The sequence below is a fragment of the Leptinotarsa decemlineata genome, unplaced genomic scaffold (genome assembly GCF_025532065.1).
Source record: "Leptinotarsa decemlineata unplaced genomic scaffold, Ldec_3_MD MMD2_tig00003335_RagTag_RagTag, whole genome shotgun sequence".
Taxonomy (NCBI): Eukaryota; Metazoa; Arthropoda; class Insecta; order Coleoptera; family Chrysomelidae; genus Leptinotarsa; species Leptinotarsa decemlineata.
This window is the reverse complement of record NW_027412587.1, coordinates 4,043,029-4,059,708: the sequence shown is the minus strand read 5'-3', so window position 1 is coordinate 4,059,708 and position 16,680 is coordinate 4,043,029. Positions and strand designations below refer to the sequence as shown.

Sequence of the window (16,680 nt, the reverse complement as noted above, 5' to 3'; positions counted from 1 at the left end):
CGTGCATATTTGAAGACTGAATTTGAATAATAATAATATAACTTCATTCACGACAGATAAATACAACATAAAATGAATGTGATTTTAGGATAAGTGCAAAGCACTTGTTTCATCTGAAGGAGCAATTCGTTCAGGCCAGTCTCAACTCTATACACTGTAGGTTAATGGGGTGATACTCATCAGAAAACATCTACACTCCCCTGGCTAATACCATGAAGGGCGTTGGATTATATCCGACAGGTGTCAAAGTTCGAAAGTCCCTGTTGGAAGACATTATAGCTATGTACTTAATGAATATTTTTCAATGATTAGTCGAAGCAAAATTTTCGAGATGGTATAATTAACTCATTTCACATTCTGTTCTACAGCAATTGGTTTATATATTTTTCCACCAGATTCAATTACGGCAAGGTCATTGCATACATTAGATATTAATGCTCAACTCAACATAAATATTCAAACGCTGAATTAGTCATTACCAAGTGTTTGGTATGATATTACGAGCTGCTGTCATTAAGATATTGCATCAACAAGATGGTTTTTTCATATGTCTCATGCAAACAGTTTTTATTTAAGTACTCGTATTTCACGTGGTATCATACTTGCTAAATGGAAATGAAATGTTCAATACAATGAGTATAATCTGATTAACTCCATTTTGAAATATTATTATTTTTAAAATAAAATTGTTCACAGTATTTCAGAAGAATCAAGAAGTATTTTATATCAAATTGAAAGGGGTATATATTTTTAGAAAAGATTACTATTCGGGAAAAACGTTTTGGCTTTCTACTTCTCCATCTTTATTTTAGCTCCTTCATATACATTGTGTAGTAATTATGTGAATGATATCTGATTCAATTCCGAATGTTTCTAGTACATTCGAATAGGAAAAAGTATTTTTGCATAATTCAATATTCACATAAAAGTAGTTGTTTCGAAAGTATTTTTTCTTTCGTGTTATTCAATGTTTGTATGAGAGTAGTCTCTTTCTTTCAGTTTATGTCTGAAAGTTACTTCTTTGTATGATCTACACATTTTTGTAAAGAGTTTATTTCGGAATCAATTGCTTTTTTTCTATCTTCGGAAGATCTCCACAATTTTCTGTATAAAGATGAAGAAGTAGAACGCCAAAACCTTTTTTCCCAAAATATTTTATATTGATATTTTGGAATTTAAGTAAATTCAGGATCATTTATGAATTTAGATAAAATGATGTAGTTAAATACGAAATTGTAATCAAACAATATTTTCAAAGCAGAGGCATAAGGTAACTTTACAAATGTTTCGAATATGTTAACGCAATGTGGAATTTTCAATAAGAAACGAAAAAGAAAAGAAATCAACCTTCCAAGTTACAAATTCTTTTGAACAACTGATACTGCATTATCTGTGGCCGAACTAATTCTTTATTGAAGGAATGGAATAAGACTTCAAATGGTTCACATAAGATGGAAACATATTATTTAAATAGGAAATCTAAACAAAGACTTTACAAATTCATGTTTGTTTTTCATTTATTCATATGGCTATAACTACAAAAATAAAAAATCCGCTGGTTAGTATAATTTTTTATGACCTCGTCATTCATGGGAAACGATTTAGTCCTACAATCCTTCTTGAAGGACAAATATATTTTTGAAAATATCAAATTACCTCTAGGTTTAACTAAAACAGTAACCTTTGTTTGAAGGTGGTTGACAATGTTTTGTGGTGCATTTCATTTCATTGTCTAATATGATATAAATTGATTTGAAATCCCTGAGAAAATCTATAAAAAATTAAAAAGGTTAGCTGAAAAATAACAATTATATCAAGCAAAAAACTGAAATCACAATGAAATAAAATACAAGCAACAATCGAAAAATCAAAAAATTGAACCATTAACACGAGATGAAAATTGGAAATTTAAAAAAAAATGAAAATTAAAACTTAAAAGATTCCAAGCCAAGTTACTTCACGACGTTAAGATTATTAGTATCCACTTTTTTCTTGGAAATTTGACTATTTATAGATCATTCGAGTGATTTCACCTATCCCCTCTTCCTTCCCTCCGCTTCATCGGTTTTAGCGGGAGCTGACCGTTTGGCGGGAGTTGGTCGTGTTCCGCTTGATTATAGGTTTCTATATGTTGCGTAGCTCTACGCTAGCTTGGCTAAATGCGTTGTTGGACAACATATATGCGGCTTCTTTGAATTTTCTCCTAAACCAGTGTTCCTCCTTTTGGATGATTTCAGCTTGACACCAAACATGTTCTGCTATTCCTGATTTGCTGGTTTCTCCTCGCTGTGTGTATTTCTTTTTCTCGGTAATGCAAAATTTCAATGGCCTCTTAGTTTCACCGATGTATGATTTTCCGCACTCGCAGTCCGCGTTTAGGACCTAGTTTTCGTGAGGCTGCTACGGAGAGTGTTTCCAGAGGTGAAGCAGGTTCTGATGTTATACTTGACCCAATTCTTCTTATCCTTTCCGACAATCCTCTGATGTAGGAAAGTACAAGTACTGGTTGTGACGGATTATCTTCCTTGTGAGGCTCTTGCTGTCTTCTTGTGCCTAGTTCCTTTTCGAGACCTTCCTTTGTATTACAGAGCCCGACAGCACGGTCTACTAGAGACTTGATGATTCCTCTCTTAGTCGATTGACGGTGCTTGAATTCCTGGTTCAGATACTTACCCGTGTGAGTGGGTTTTCGATATACAGATGTTTCCCATTTAGTATCGGTCCTCTTCACCAATATGTCTAAGAATGTCAATTCGTTGTGAACTTCCTTCTCCATTGTGAAAGTGATGGAAGGACTTACGTTGTTGATGTGCTTCAGAAAGGTGTCTAATTCTGCATTCCCATGTTTCCATATTATGAAGGTGTCGTCAACGTATCTCAACCAGACTCGGGGCTTCTTGTGGGCTTCTTCAATGGCCAGAGTTTCAAACCACTCCATATATATGTTAGCTATAACCGGTGAAAGTGCCGATGCCATTGGCAGTCCCTCACCTGGCGTAAAGAATTCCTCCGTCAGTTGGAAGTAGCACTTTCGTACACAGTATCTTAGTAAATCCATGATTACTTGTATCGGTAAGTTTGTTTTATCTTTCAGGTCCCCATCTTCAAATAGCTTTCTCTATATGATTTGAATTGCTCCCTTGATAGGAACGTTGGTGTAGAGGCTTTCCACGTCGAAACTGATTAGTTGATCCTGCTCTGTGACTTCGATTGCCCCTAGTAGTTCGACAAAATGCCTTGAATTCTTCACAAAAGATTATGTCTTTCCTTGCAGTGGTTTTATTATTAGTAGTAGAAATCTGGACAAGTTTTGAGTAGCTGAATCTCTGGAGCTAATGATCGGTCTGGGCGGAACATTCTCTTGTGGATTTTGGGTAGTCCATACAAGTGAGGGGGCTTACTGTGGTGTGGTGTTCCGAAAAATAGACTTGGTGCTTTTTCAAAGTCCGGTGCAACTTCCTTTCAATTTATGCGGTAGGGTCCCTTACGATCTTCATGTATTTTCCTTTCTGAAGCACGCCTTCGATCTTCTGTTCGTAGACATCAGTATTAATCACAACAATAGCGTTTCCCTTATCTGCAGGTAAGATCTTGATGGTGTTATCTCTACGTAGGCCGTTCAGAGCTCTTCGTTTTTCATTGCTGATGTTAGATGATGGAACTGGTTCTCGATCTAGCTGTTCTCTGATTTTCCATCTGAATTCTTCTGCCTCGATCTGATCAATAAGGGAACTGATGGATTCCTCTGCAGTGGGCTCAGATGTTGGTGCAATGGCGAAGTTTAGACCTTTCCTCAACAAGGTTTCCTCTATTTACGTGAGTGGGCGGGAACTCATGTTGATGACGTTGGCGACTTCATAGTAATCCGGTTTTCGGTCCGCATTTGGGCATTGTTTCCTCACCAACCTTCCCCACTAAAAACACTAACTGACATGACATGACTTGGCGCCTGCGCATACTTTGCTATTACTATCAAGAATGTTCGTAGAGAGGGCGTGTCATTAAAATGAAGCAACTTACGAAGATTGATATACAGTGTCACCATTAAAATGCGCACCATATGGAAAACTTTTCAAAAAGTTTCAATGAAGTTTAACTTCGGCACTTGTTTGTGCTTTAAATTTAACTTAAAATGATGCGGCAAACTGCGACCCACTGACGTTCAGTGTTTGTCAAATTCAACTTTTTTTTAAAAAAAAATTGAAAAAGTGCATTTCTAGATCGAATTTAACAAAAAGTTACTTGAAAAAGTTGTGTCTACGGCAATTTTATATCCATATGCCAAATTTTATGCAACTAGGATAAAGTTAACGTTTTGCTTATTTTTGACAGATATCCCCTTTATTTTAAAAAACAAGTTCGGTTAATTGTCATCAATTCATGTATACATAACAAACTCATCATGGAGTTTAACTTTTCTGATACATTTTTACTCATACGGACATTTTTAGAGAGAAATTAAAAATTTGCTATAAAAATTTTAACATGACTGGTGCAAAGTTTCAATCACTTGGCTATTTTCTTGAACAAACGTACCTTCAATTTTGAAAAAGCAGACACAACTCAAAAACTGCAATAAGTATTAATAAAATTACTGGAGTTGAAATTGAATTAAAATTTCAATATTCAGTATTTACAGATTATTTATAAACACTAACTAGGGCGGTAAGGATGCTTAATCACGTTGAATAAAAATTTTAAGTAGGTCTTGACAAACAAAATGGTAGTGTCAATTTGTTGATTTACTTGTCAAATTTTTAACAGTTATTGTTGTGATAATGTTGTCTCTTCAGGAAAGAATAGAAATAGTTTTAATATGTGGTGAGAATACACCATAGCGGCAAGTAGCTAACATTTTTAATGAACGGTATCCAGGAAAAAATGTTCAACATACTACTGTGTCAAGGATAATGTCGAAATTCAGAGAAATAGGATCCGTAGCAAATCAATTTAAGAAAAAGCACACTCCAAGTAAATATGAAGAGGAGGCCCAACTTAACATTTGTTTAAAAGTTATTGAACACGGGCAAACGAGCATAACCGATATTATAAAAAATACCGATTACAAGATAGAAAGTGTTAGAAAAATTTTATTAAAGAATAAATTTTGGCCTTACAAGCCAAAATGTATTAACACATTAAAAGAACGAGATTTTGATGTCCGTTTGAGGTTTTCATTTTGGTTTCAAGGAGAGAGAGAAGAAAATGTTAAGTTTCCGTATACAATTTTATGGACAGATGAGGCAACGTTCTCTTCAGATGGAACGGTAAGTTCTCAAAATTGCCGATGGTGGGCCCAAGAAAATCCCAATTTCACAGTTGAATGTGGTGATCACTATTCCTTTAAAACTAATGTATGGTGTGGGATACTTAACAACCAAATAATTGGGGCATTTTTCTTTAGGGAAAATTTATCATCCGTCGGTTATCTGAACCTTTTAAATAATGAGGTTAGTGAAGTTTTAGATAATATGCCTTCAGATATTAAATACGACCTATGGTATCAGCTTGATGGTGCACCAATACATCACACGGTTGCTGTAAAACAGACCCTCCAACAAATGTTCAGAGGCAAAGTTATTGGACGTAACTGGGAACATTATTGGCCACCTATAGATCACCCGACGCCTTTAGACTTTTTCTTGTGGGGTTACCTGAAACAAAAAGTGTACCGAAGTAGACCATTTACTGACATACAACATCTGGAAAATACCATTCGCGAGTGCTGTGCAAATAGAAATCCCCAATTTATTGAAAATGCAGTTACAAATGTCGATAGAAGGACCATAATTTGAATTGAACGTGGAGGACGACATACTGAAATGTAGGCTATAAGTATTTGACAACCTCATTTAGATCAATAAGTAATTTTTTGTACCCATTTGTATTTTCTATAATATTATTGTTGTTTAAAATTTATAATAATAATAATAGTTCTATCGAAATTATTTGCATTTTTTTTAGTTGCCTCTGCTTTTTCGAAATCAAAGGTTTGTTAAAGAAAATAACCAAGTGATTGAAACTTTGCACCAGTCATGTTAAAATTTTTATAGCAAATTTTTGATATCTCTCTAAAAATGTCCGTATACGTAAAAATGTATCAGAAAAGTTAAACTCCATGATGAGTTTGTTATGTATACATGAATTGATGACAATTAACCGAACTTGTTTTTTAAAATAAAGGGGATTTCTGTCAAAAATAAGCAAAACGTTAACTTTATCCTAGTTGCATAAAATTTGGCATATGAATATAAAATTGCCGTAGACACAACTTTTTCAAGTAACTTTTTGTTAAATTCGATCTAGAAATGCACTTTTTCAATTTTTTTCAAAAAAAAATTGGATTTGACAAACACTGAACGTCAGTGGGTCGCAGTTGGCCGCATCATTTTAAGTTAAATTTAAAGCACAAACAAGTGCCGAAGTTAAACTTTGATGGTGACACTGTACATATAAGATAAAAAATTCCAATCTACCCATTACACGTTTCCATCAATTGCAGTTACTTCCTGGCGATCAGATCCTATCTGTGAACGGAGAGGATGTCGAAACAGCTCCAAGAGAACACGTCATCTCATTGGTGAGGGCGTGTACAAAAACGGTTGACTTGGTGGTATGTCAGCCGGCAGAGCAGCATGGTGCAAGAAAATCAACCCTCTTATCGGCCAGCAAGAGGGCTCGTCTGAAAAACAAACCTTCCAGGGTGAGGTTCGCAGAAAGCGTCTGCGTCAACGGCGCTCCACTGTTCCCAGTAAGTTCAAACAAAAACGGTCTTTTGAAATTTTTGTTTCCCGTGGATCCGTTACCAGCTACTTCCTTTTTCGGATTGAGACATTTTGGTATGTTACAGCCTTCGGCTTTTTCCTTGGGCGAGATGTGCGTCCCACCAATGGCCAATGTGCTGAAAGTCTTTCTGGAAAATGGTCAGACGAAATCTTTCAAGTACGACGCTTGGACGACGGTTCAGGACGTGGTGGCTTCGTTGGAATCGAAGTTGTGCCTCCAGGCTAATGAACATTTTAGTCTCGTCGTCGAACACATCAAGTCTCTCAAGAGGAACAAGCTGACGCTGTTGGATCCCCAGGATATATTAGCGAGGGTAAAAGATTCAGTGATACATTTATCTTGTACTCATTGCATATTATTTTGTTCCTTATTTCAATTTCACTTTGCACAGTCGTGTTTGTTTATTTATGAAACGGGTTAACGGAAAACTGATTTTAAACAAAGTTGTATACAATGAAAATAATGTTATTTGAATTTTGACCAGACTTTCAAAAACATGTTCTTGTATCACTCGGGCAGGTTATAAAAAAGACTCAACAGCAATTTTCCTGAGTTATATTACTGGATCATTTTAAATAATTTTATAGAGTAATGGTCCTCAATGGCTAGCTTGAGGTACACCAGATTGAGCATGTGTTTTACATGTTCTCCGATGAAATGATAATAAACACAATTTTTCTTTGAATTTTGTTCGTTGAACTCAACTATGTTTATCTCCATCAGTGAAATAGAAATGCTGAAAGTAATAAATATACAAATATAATATTTTTCAATATATCAATATATATGTTTCACTTTCAACCAATTACGAATTGATTTACTGTCTGTCTTTAAAATCATCTACTTGGGAAGTAAAATACATCCGCTTTTTAGGGAGATAATTTTGTTTCTACGAAGTGCTGTTAAAAAAATCTCATTCCGAATGAAGAAAAGAGAATTGAAACTTTCTATATTTTTACCACTTTTATTTGTAACTAACGTTACTGCAGTTTCGTCCTATAAGATCCTAAAGTTTCAAGTCTCCTTTCTTCATTATGATTTCCTATCACGTAGAAACGGCTACGTCCATCAATTTATTGAATCTCATTCCAATTGTGTCTGCCTAGTGAACCCAACTTACCGTCTAGCTCATCAAAACACTATATGACATCAATGCAGATTGTTGAGAAATGAGCTATAGCTATGTTGAAAGATTCAGTTTCATTAAATAATATTGTGACATCTCTATTGCTCCTTTACTTCATAATCTTTTCAAAAATAATGTAAAAATAATCAAGGATAATCAAGGAGCTACCTTTGAATCGCAATAATCCCGATAGAACAAAACAGAGCAATTTGATTTGTCTGTATGAATTTGATATGTCAAAAATAATATATTTTCACTTTCCTTTTGCCATAGTTTGTTTCTCAGCTTCCAAAACTTTTCTGAGAATACTTGTCTAAATTCTGCTTTTCCGAAACCTAATACTATGTATTATTATAGATAGCTTCTCGGCCTGGCGCCCACAAACTACGCTGCCTATTCCGAGTTGCATTCGTCCCAGCTTCGGCTGCCGCTTTGGCTCAAAAAGATCTGAATGCGCTCGATTATCTGTACACCCAGTGTTGCAACGACGTGATACAGGAAAGGTTTGCGCCTGAACTTCAGTACGACACCGCTCTAAGGTTGGCAGCCCTGCACATATACCAGCACGCCTTGGCCAATAATATGCAAGCTTCCAAGCTGACGGTGAAGACGGTGGAGTAAGTATATCTGTTGTTTATAAGGGGGTTATTCACGAACGAAGTTATTTCTACTCAGAAGGTCATACAAGCTTCTTTGGATAGTAGAAACTGTCAAGTGTAGATATCATTTTACCAGTGTTCTTTCTTTGAACACTTGCCACCTTTATTTTCGAGAAATTGACATTTCATTCAATATAATCTGATCACTCGCATGTCACGTGAATAATGTACACCTAGCAAAAAGAATAACGTCACTTGGTCATAAAAATCATTGCCTTGTTTGGTAAACATTGTATAGTGTGACACGCTTCGAATTTACCTCCTACTTCCTTCAAAAACGTTTCTTTAAATTTTCCTTTGATGGGAAGTGGATTAATTAAGATAAATACTTCGAATTTGCCAAGAATCTATTGTTTTATAGTGGTAAATTTCATTGTAACTCTTTGCTGGTGTGAGAAATGGAAATAATTCCATTCCAGTTTAACACTCCTTCGAAGCCCTCTGATGGTGCAAGAAAAAGGGTTTATAAAATAAAAGAAACACTCGAGACTAAACAATTTTTTTATCCATTAAGAAACACCAAAATTTTCACCTGTGTACATTTTTGAAACATCAAACAACAAAATTAAAAATAGAAAAAAACCGACTCAAAAGTTATAAAATAACTTCATGCCTAGATCGCCGTATCAAAACTCCAGAAAAATTCATTGACACTGGGACTATTTACTCATTGAGACCATTAAAAGGAGCCCAAACATGTCACTGTGAGTTGCTGTAAGTCTGCTGTGAGTTGCTAAGGAGTTGGTCCTTTGTAGACAATAATTAATAATAATAATATTTATTCAGTTGGATCATCTATAGATGACATTGAGTATGTCAAAACGGGTACAAATACAAAATTAAAAATACAAATTCCGTACACTTGGAGGCACAATATACAATTTACATACATAATATAATATATAATATTCAAAAAAAAAACAAAATAATCTGCTATTTATGCAACAGCATCGTTATTAAAATCGGCCTAAAATGTTGGACATGTACATATAAAAGTCAAAACCAAACATAATCTGTTATTTATGTAACAGCATCATTATTAAAATCTTCCTAAAATGTTACACATCTAGAGGGGGTCATAAGTTATCATCCATTTATTATTTGAGAGAATAATAGGATTTATCCAGGAGCAACTCTTTGATTTGATAGTTATACTGTTTTAGAGCCAGATTTTTTATTGTACTTGGGAGTTTATTGTACAATTTAATGGCCATAAGCCTGGGACATGATTCAGATACAACTAATATGTGTGTTGACACTTCCAACTGTAGGGAATTTCTAGTATTATAATTTTTATTACCATTCTTCTAGTAACTCCTGCTATATACCTTATGGTTCTTTTTTTAATTTTGAGTAGGTATTCTGGAACAATCACTAGATGCTCCCCAAGCTATAATACCATAGGAAATGTTACAATGAAAGTATGCATGGTAGTACATTAATAATAGTGATCTATTTACATTCCAGCGTAGTTGTTGAATACAATACGATATTGAGGATATCTTTTTACAAATCGTATCAATATGCTTGTTCCATTTGAGATTTTCTGTTATCTTCAAACCCAAAAATTTTTTCTCCTCTTGTTGAATTGATCCATTAATTGACGTTACCAGTAAACTATGATCTGGAGTGGTTCTTGAATGATTAAAACGTAAAAGACCGTTCTGGTTGCAGCATCAAGTCATAGTAAAAAAGTTATTGTGCATACTCTTGAAAATATCGAATTTTAATTTCAATAAGTTAAGTGAATGTATTGTTAACCGTAACTAAATGCATAATTCCTCTTCATAATCTTGAAACCGAGCTGGTAAATTTCAACGGCTGAAGCCAGTTTCATGAAACATACCTCAGAAACATCCCGACAAAATTAGCTATTGAATAAAAAATCCGCATCAAAATCGGTCTACTAGTATATGAACTAGACTGCTACAGACAGACAAATAGATACATAGGTGAAACTTATAACACCCCTTTTTTACGTCGGGGTTAAAAATGAAAAAAAAAGAATAAATAACAAAAATTTTCTACTTTTGGTTTTACTGAAAACCAGAGCCCAAACACAACGCATCCATGATTTAACATCAGACCATGCTGTTTCAACCCGCCATAGGTTCCATCAGTGGTTCGAGGCTGAATCATTGTTGCGGCAAATTTACTTCATCTCCTGGACACGCCAACTTGGTTAGTGAAGCCCGCGTCGAGTAGGGTATTGAAGTTCTGCTCTTCGGGGAAAGTGATTGTTTTGGATTTATTCTACGCCATAGGTTCACGTTTTACTTTTCATCAATTAATTATGTGGAGTGGAAATGCTAGAGATATTTTCATTAGGTTTAGAAATTTACCATAGCTTAGAGATAAGTTGATAGAACTTGTAAAAGGAGTTATAATAGAGTCGTGCATAATTTATAAAAGCCCATGAGAAATCTCGTCTCATTTTCCATATAATTCTTGTTTTTTAATGATCTTATAACATCGGATACATTTTGAAACTGAATAAAGTAAAATATGAAACTCACTTTCATTGATTACTCTAGAGATTCACAGAACCAGCACGTTACAGGTTATTTTAATATCAATAATCCGTTTAGTTCAACACAGTATTCTTTTCAATACCGATGCGTATTCTCGGTGTAGGGTATTTATTTGAGAGGACTTGCGAGGGAGGGTATTGATAGCGAAGAATAAGATTATGGTGTAATTAGCCGATAATTGATAAACATCCGAGAAAACATACTTGAGTGACATTTTATTGTTAAACTATTGCATAGTGATATACAAGTTTTGTAAATCATTGGGTGAAAATGTCACAATAAAGTTATACTTGAACACTGTAGCAAATTAATGAATTAACTGTCTTAAACAAATTCATTTCCAACAATATTTCAATAGTCACAAACTAATTTATCTATCACAACACTTAGCAACCAACGCCTAATTTATTTCCACTATTTGAATTTTTTGTTTAGCCGCTCGATTCACTTTCTGAACTGCCCTCTTGGGTCGGGAAGGCTGGCTTATATCAGTAAAGGTCCTTTCGAGAATTCTGTAGTCGGTTCGGTACTAGAATTTTACCGGCGGTTCCCGACTGCATTCTTCTGAGGTGAGGTCGTGTGTTTTTTCGATGAGTCGGCTGGCGTATCGTTCAGGGGCGGCTTCAGATTCGTTACAATACATAAAGATTAGGTTTAGGTAAATTTTGGTTTTCGATACAGATGACTTTACCTATGTACGAGATCTGTTCAGAAAATAAGGTGATTTGAATGCGTTTTTTTTATGTTGATAAACTCGTCTCGAACATATGTTCACAGTTTCAGCTATTTAACATGTTTAGTTTGTTGGTGAGAGGCATGAAAGTCACAAGTGTTTTTCGTGTTCGGCGATTTTCTACTATCGAAACTAATGGATCAAGGAATTTGCATCGAATTTTGTGTAAAAAATGGAATTAAGTGCTAAAAAACACTTGAAATGTTGGCAGTTACATACGGTGATTGTACTCTGAATCAGAAAAATGTTTACAAGTGGTATAAGATTTTTACAGAAGGTCGAGAAGATGGGAAAGACGACGCTCGCCCTGGTCGCTTCAGCACATCAACAACCGATGATGGCTCATGCTATGCACTTTTTTCGGAAATTTTGGGCATGAAGCGTGTAACAGCGAAGTTAATTCCAAAATTGCGACATTTTGACCAAAAAGTCGTCGCATAAGCATCGCTCAGGAATTGTTAACTGACGTCAACGGCGATACAGATTTGCTCAAAAGCGTCGTAATTGGTGACGGTGACAAATCATGGGTTATAACATCGAAACCAAAGTCCAATCGTTCCAATGGAAGGGTCCAGGAGAGCCAAGATGAAAAAAACACGTAAATTTCGATCAAATGTCAAGCTCACTGTTTTTTTCGATTACCGTAACGTAGTACATCAGGAGATCTTGCTTGCTTGCAGTCAATAGGGAGTATTGTCTTGAAATTATACGCCGCTTGCGAGAAGAAATATGAAGAAAACGTCTGGTATTGTGGAAAAACAATTTATGGCTTTGGCATCACGTTAATGGACCTGTTCACTCGTCATTACTTGTTCGTAATTTTTTGGTAAAAAAAAAACACCTTAATCATGCTCCAGCCACTGTATTCACCAAATTTGACCGCCTGTGACTTTTTCCTGTTCCCAAGATTGAAGGAACCCATGAAAGAACGGCGTTTTGCGACGATTGAGGAGATAAAAACCAAATCGCTGAGACAGCTCAAGGACACACCAAAAAGTGCATATCAGAACTGCTTTGAGGATTGAAAAAAATGCTGGCACAGGGCAAGATACTGCTATGGTGTGTCATTGGCCGTAGTCTTAAGTCGTGATCGTTATTTTACTATTTGTCAGTACATCTCTGCAAAGTTGATAGTTTCATTTTCTTTTCAGTATTTTACATGGACATGAATAATTTGATACGAACCCTTACAATGTTTCAGAGTTAAAAACATACACAGATCGGCGTAGTCTTTGATTTTTTTTTTATGAAAATAGCATATCAAGTAAACCTATACACCTTCTATTTCTACAACTGAAAAGCCCGTATCCTAACCACTCAAACGTGATAAACTCACCGCTTTCCTGCTTTCAGGCGAGAATTTGGTCTGGAACGGTTCATTCCCGCCTCTCTCTTGGAAAACATAAAGCGCAAAGAGATTCGCAAGCTCGTCGGTCACTTCCTGAAGCTACACGCCAGCATGGCAGGTCTCGGCAAACAGTTGACTGTCTTGCAAGCAAAGCTACACTATCTAGACATCGTTGGCCAGCTACCTAGCTATGGAGCAAAGTGTTTTTCAGCAGGACCTCGAGGAGATACCATGGAGAGAGTAATTTTAGTTAGCCCCAAGTTTGGGATAAGTCAGATAACCGGTACAAGGAGTTCAGTGGTAAGTATCAATTTCAATCATTTGAAAAATATCATTAGAGTTGAATAGTGGAGGAACCATAAAGTTCGCCTCAGTGGAAGGTTTGAAGTCATTTAACGAAATTCTGTAATTACATATATTTCGCTCTATGAGAAAAAATATTCCAAATTGAATTACAAAACATTTACCTCTCCAAAAATTCTACAGTAGGATCTATAAATGAGGGCCGAAATTTCACTTCAAATTATTTGTTTTCCAAATAAGCATGTATCTCTTTGGAAAAATATCTATTGCTTCAGATATGTATATTTATTCTCTGCGAGTTTATATATACAATGTTGATAATAATTTTATTATTATTGTTATTAGACTTTCAAACTATATACAATTCATTAATTTTTTCAGTTTGGGTTCTGAGTTTTTTGCTTCGTTGTTACAATTTTGAATTATGGTTTTTTTCCTCCTATAAACATATGTGTTTCCATAAATTGAAAATATTGTATATCTATGAAATATATTTAAAGTATATTCAAACCATAACTTATTCAAAATCACAATAATACGATTTGTGATTCAAGTAGATGAATATAATAGTAATAACAATTTATTAAGTCACAGTGGTACTTACAAGGCCGTATCCAGGGGGATGAAGGGGGATTAATCCCCCCGAAAGTTCTACAAGCAACGGCCATCCTAATACAACAATTGGCTTGTTTAAACATCGCAGGAACCATGAGAATAACACCAACCGCGGCTATGGAATTAATTACTGGTCTGTCCCCTCTGGACCTGTACGTTAAGGAGGTTGCATTAACGGCCATGTTAGGATTGCACACGGCTGGTGTGAACCTCAAAGTAGAAATGGGTCAATTGGGGCTGAGCTTATGGCAAGAAGCGCTCACTGCGCAGCCTCTGCTGTAGGCAACCAGTGATGTAATTGTACCCAGGTTTGTGTTCAATAAACCTTACAAAATACAAATAAAACAGAACACAGAGTCAGATGCTACAAATGCAATACACATATATACAGACGGCTCAAAAACCAAAAAAGGCTCAGGATGTGGAGTGTACTCAAGGATTAAGTGGGGAATGGGAAAAAATACCAGCGTGGTTCAAACAGAACTGACTGGTGTCTCAATTGCCACAAAAGAAATAACAAGGAAAAAAATTTCTGCCAAAAAAATAACAATCTGCACTGATAGCAGACAAGCCCTATTAGCCTAGAACAGATAACCTGTTACCTCAGGGCTAGTACTAGAGTGCCACCAAGATTTAGCCAAAGCCTCGGTAGATAATAACATTATCCTGGGGTGGATTTAAGGGCTCGACAGGAGTAAAGGTAATCGCATTGCCGACTCTTTAGCCAAAGAAGCGGCTGGCCTAAGAATTTTAGGACCCAGTGGCGCCTACGGCCTGATGAGTTCGACAATTGCGGACCTAGGCAAACGTTACACCCATGCTCAATCCGTAAAGATATGGGATGGAGTCAAAGGATGCAATCTTGCCAGGATCCTCTGGGCGACCCTGGGAAGCTGGCGCCGAAGAAATATCTAGTGATGACTAGGTAAAATCTACGCTTAACAGTAGGATTTTTGACTGGTCACTGTCAACTAAGAAAACACCTCCACAATATGGAGCTAGTGGACAAACCTCTATGCAGGATGTGTGAACAGGATGATGAAACTTTCAGACATGTCCAATGCGAGTGTCCGGAGTTATGGTCAATAAGAGAGTGTGTGTTCGGCGAGTTTTGGCCTACACCTGCCGATATAAAGGAGATGTCTCCTAATGACCTGATGTCCACCTTCCTGGAAAGGACAGAATAGACGATGACCTAGGAGGACAACTCCTTGGGAGAATGTACAATGGGCCTAAGTACTGTGGGCCCATTCTCACCCTCCCTAGTCTACAGATACTATTGGAATTATAAAATCCGTTAGAAATTTCATCAAGTCCTTGGCAAAACGAACCAAGTGCTTGAAAGAGAATATTGAAAAAAACTTCCACGAAACACAATGGAAAAACCTTACGCAATGTGCGTACAAACTTTCAAAGATTTTGGCGACACTACCTGTTTCCACATGTATCCCTGAAAGGACTTTCTCCTCTCTGAAACACCTCAAAACTTATTTAAGAAACTCCACAAGCCAGGAACGACTAAACGGTTTGGCGTTAATGTCAATCCACCATAGAATTGACATCGGCACCGAGTAGGTAATTGATTTGTTTGCTGCAAAGAAAGCTAGAAAACTAAATTTGAATTTGTAAAAAGATGTTTATATTTCTGTAATGGTTTTCTAATAAATATATATGATCATGTAACACAATTTTCTTTCTTTCATTATTTTTATATTTCATATTTTTCTACTGTTCCACCAAACCAAACCCTCCCCCTAAATTGTTTTCTTGCTACGGCCGTGGGTACTTATACCTTGTAAACTTAGCAAAAATAAGTAATACTTTCGTCAACATGCATTTTTTGAGTAAAAAATAAGTTTTTATTTACGAGGGTAGTCTAAAAAGTTTCCGACCTCAACATTCAATACTCGCAAATAAAAGCTAGTAAATTTCGTTGTTCGTCTGTTGACAGTTATTCACCAAAGTTTCAGCCATTTTGGACGCGTAGTTGTTATGTAACAGTCGAACGTATGAGTTGATGTGAGTGCTTTTATGAAAATAGACAAAATTAAGTATCGAGCTGTGATTAAATATTTGTTTTTGTGTTTTACGTGGCCGTAAGAGCTTGGGAGACGATGAATGTTTGGGACGTCCAAAAATTGCAACTACCGATGAAAACATCGCCAAAGTTCACCAAATGATGCTAGACGACCGCCGAATCAAAGTGATAGAGATAGCAGAGGTTATGAACATGTCAAAAGAAGGTGTTTGTCTCATATTGAATCAACATTTAGGCATGAGAAAGCTGTCCGCTCGTTGGTTGTCGCGTTTGCTCACGTTAGACCAAAAACGTGTTCAAATGAACATTTCCAACGCGCTGTTGGTGCAGTTTAGGTGCAATAAATCGTAGTTTTGGCGCCGATTAATCAATGTAGATGAAAGTTGGTACCATTATATGCCCGAAACAAAAATACAGTCCAGGAAGTGGACTGCAAAGAGGGGAACCAGCTCCAAAAAAAGTCAAATCTGTTTTTTCCGTTAGGAAAGCGACTGTTTTTGGGATAGTCACGGAGTTATTTCAATTGATTATCTTCAAGAAG

General features: G+C 36.1%; 1 protein-coding gene across 1 annotated transcript in view; it reads left to right on the top strand.

The window, feature by feature from the left end:
• The window catches only part of LOC111509216 (uncharacterized), a 101,036-nt gene that overhangs the window by 65,791 nt on the left and 18,565 nt on the right, over window positions 1-16,680 (top strand). Inside the window, exons 5-8 of the mRNA XM_074177969.1 lie at window positions 6,503-6,751; window positions 6,851-7,099; window positions 8,270-8,529; window positions 13,189-13,483. Of these exons, the coding sequence (XP_074034070.1) occupies window positions 6,503-6,751; window positions 6,851-7,099; window positions 8,270-8,529; window positions 13,189-13,483 (1,053 nt within the window). The remainder of the gene's footprint in view (window positions 1-6,502; window positions 6,752-6,850; window positions 7,100-8,269; window positions 8,530-13,188; window positions 13,484-16,680) is intronic.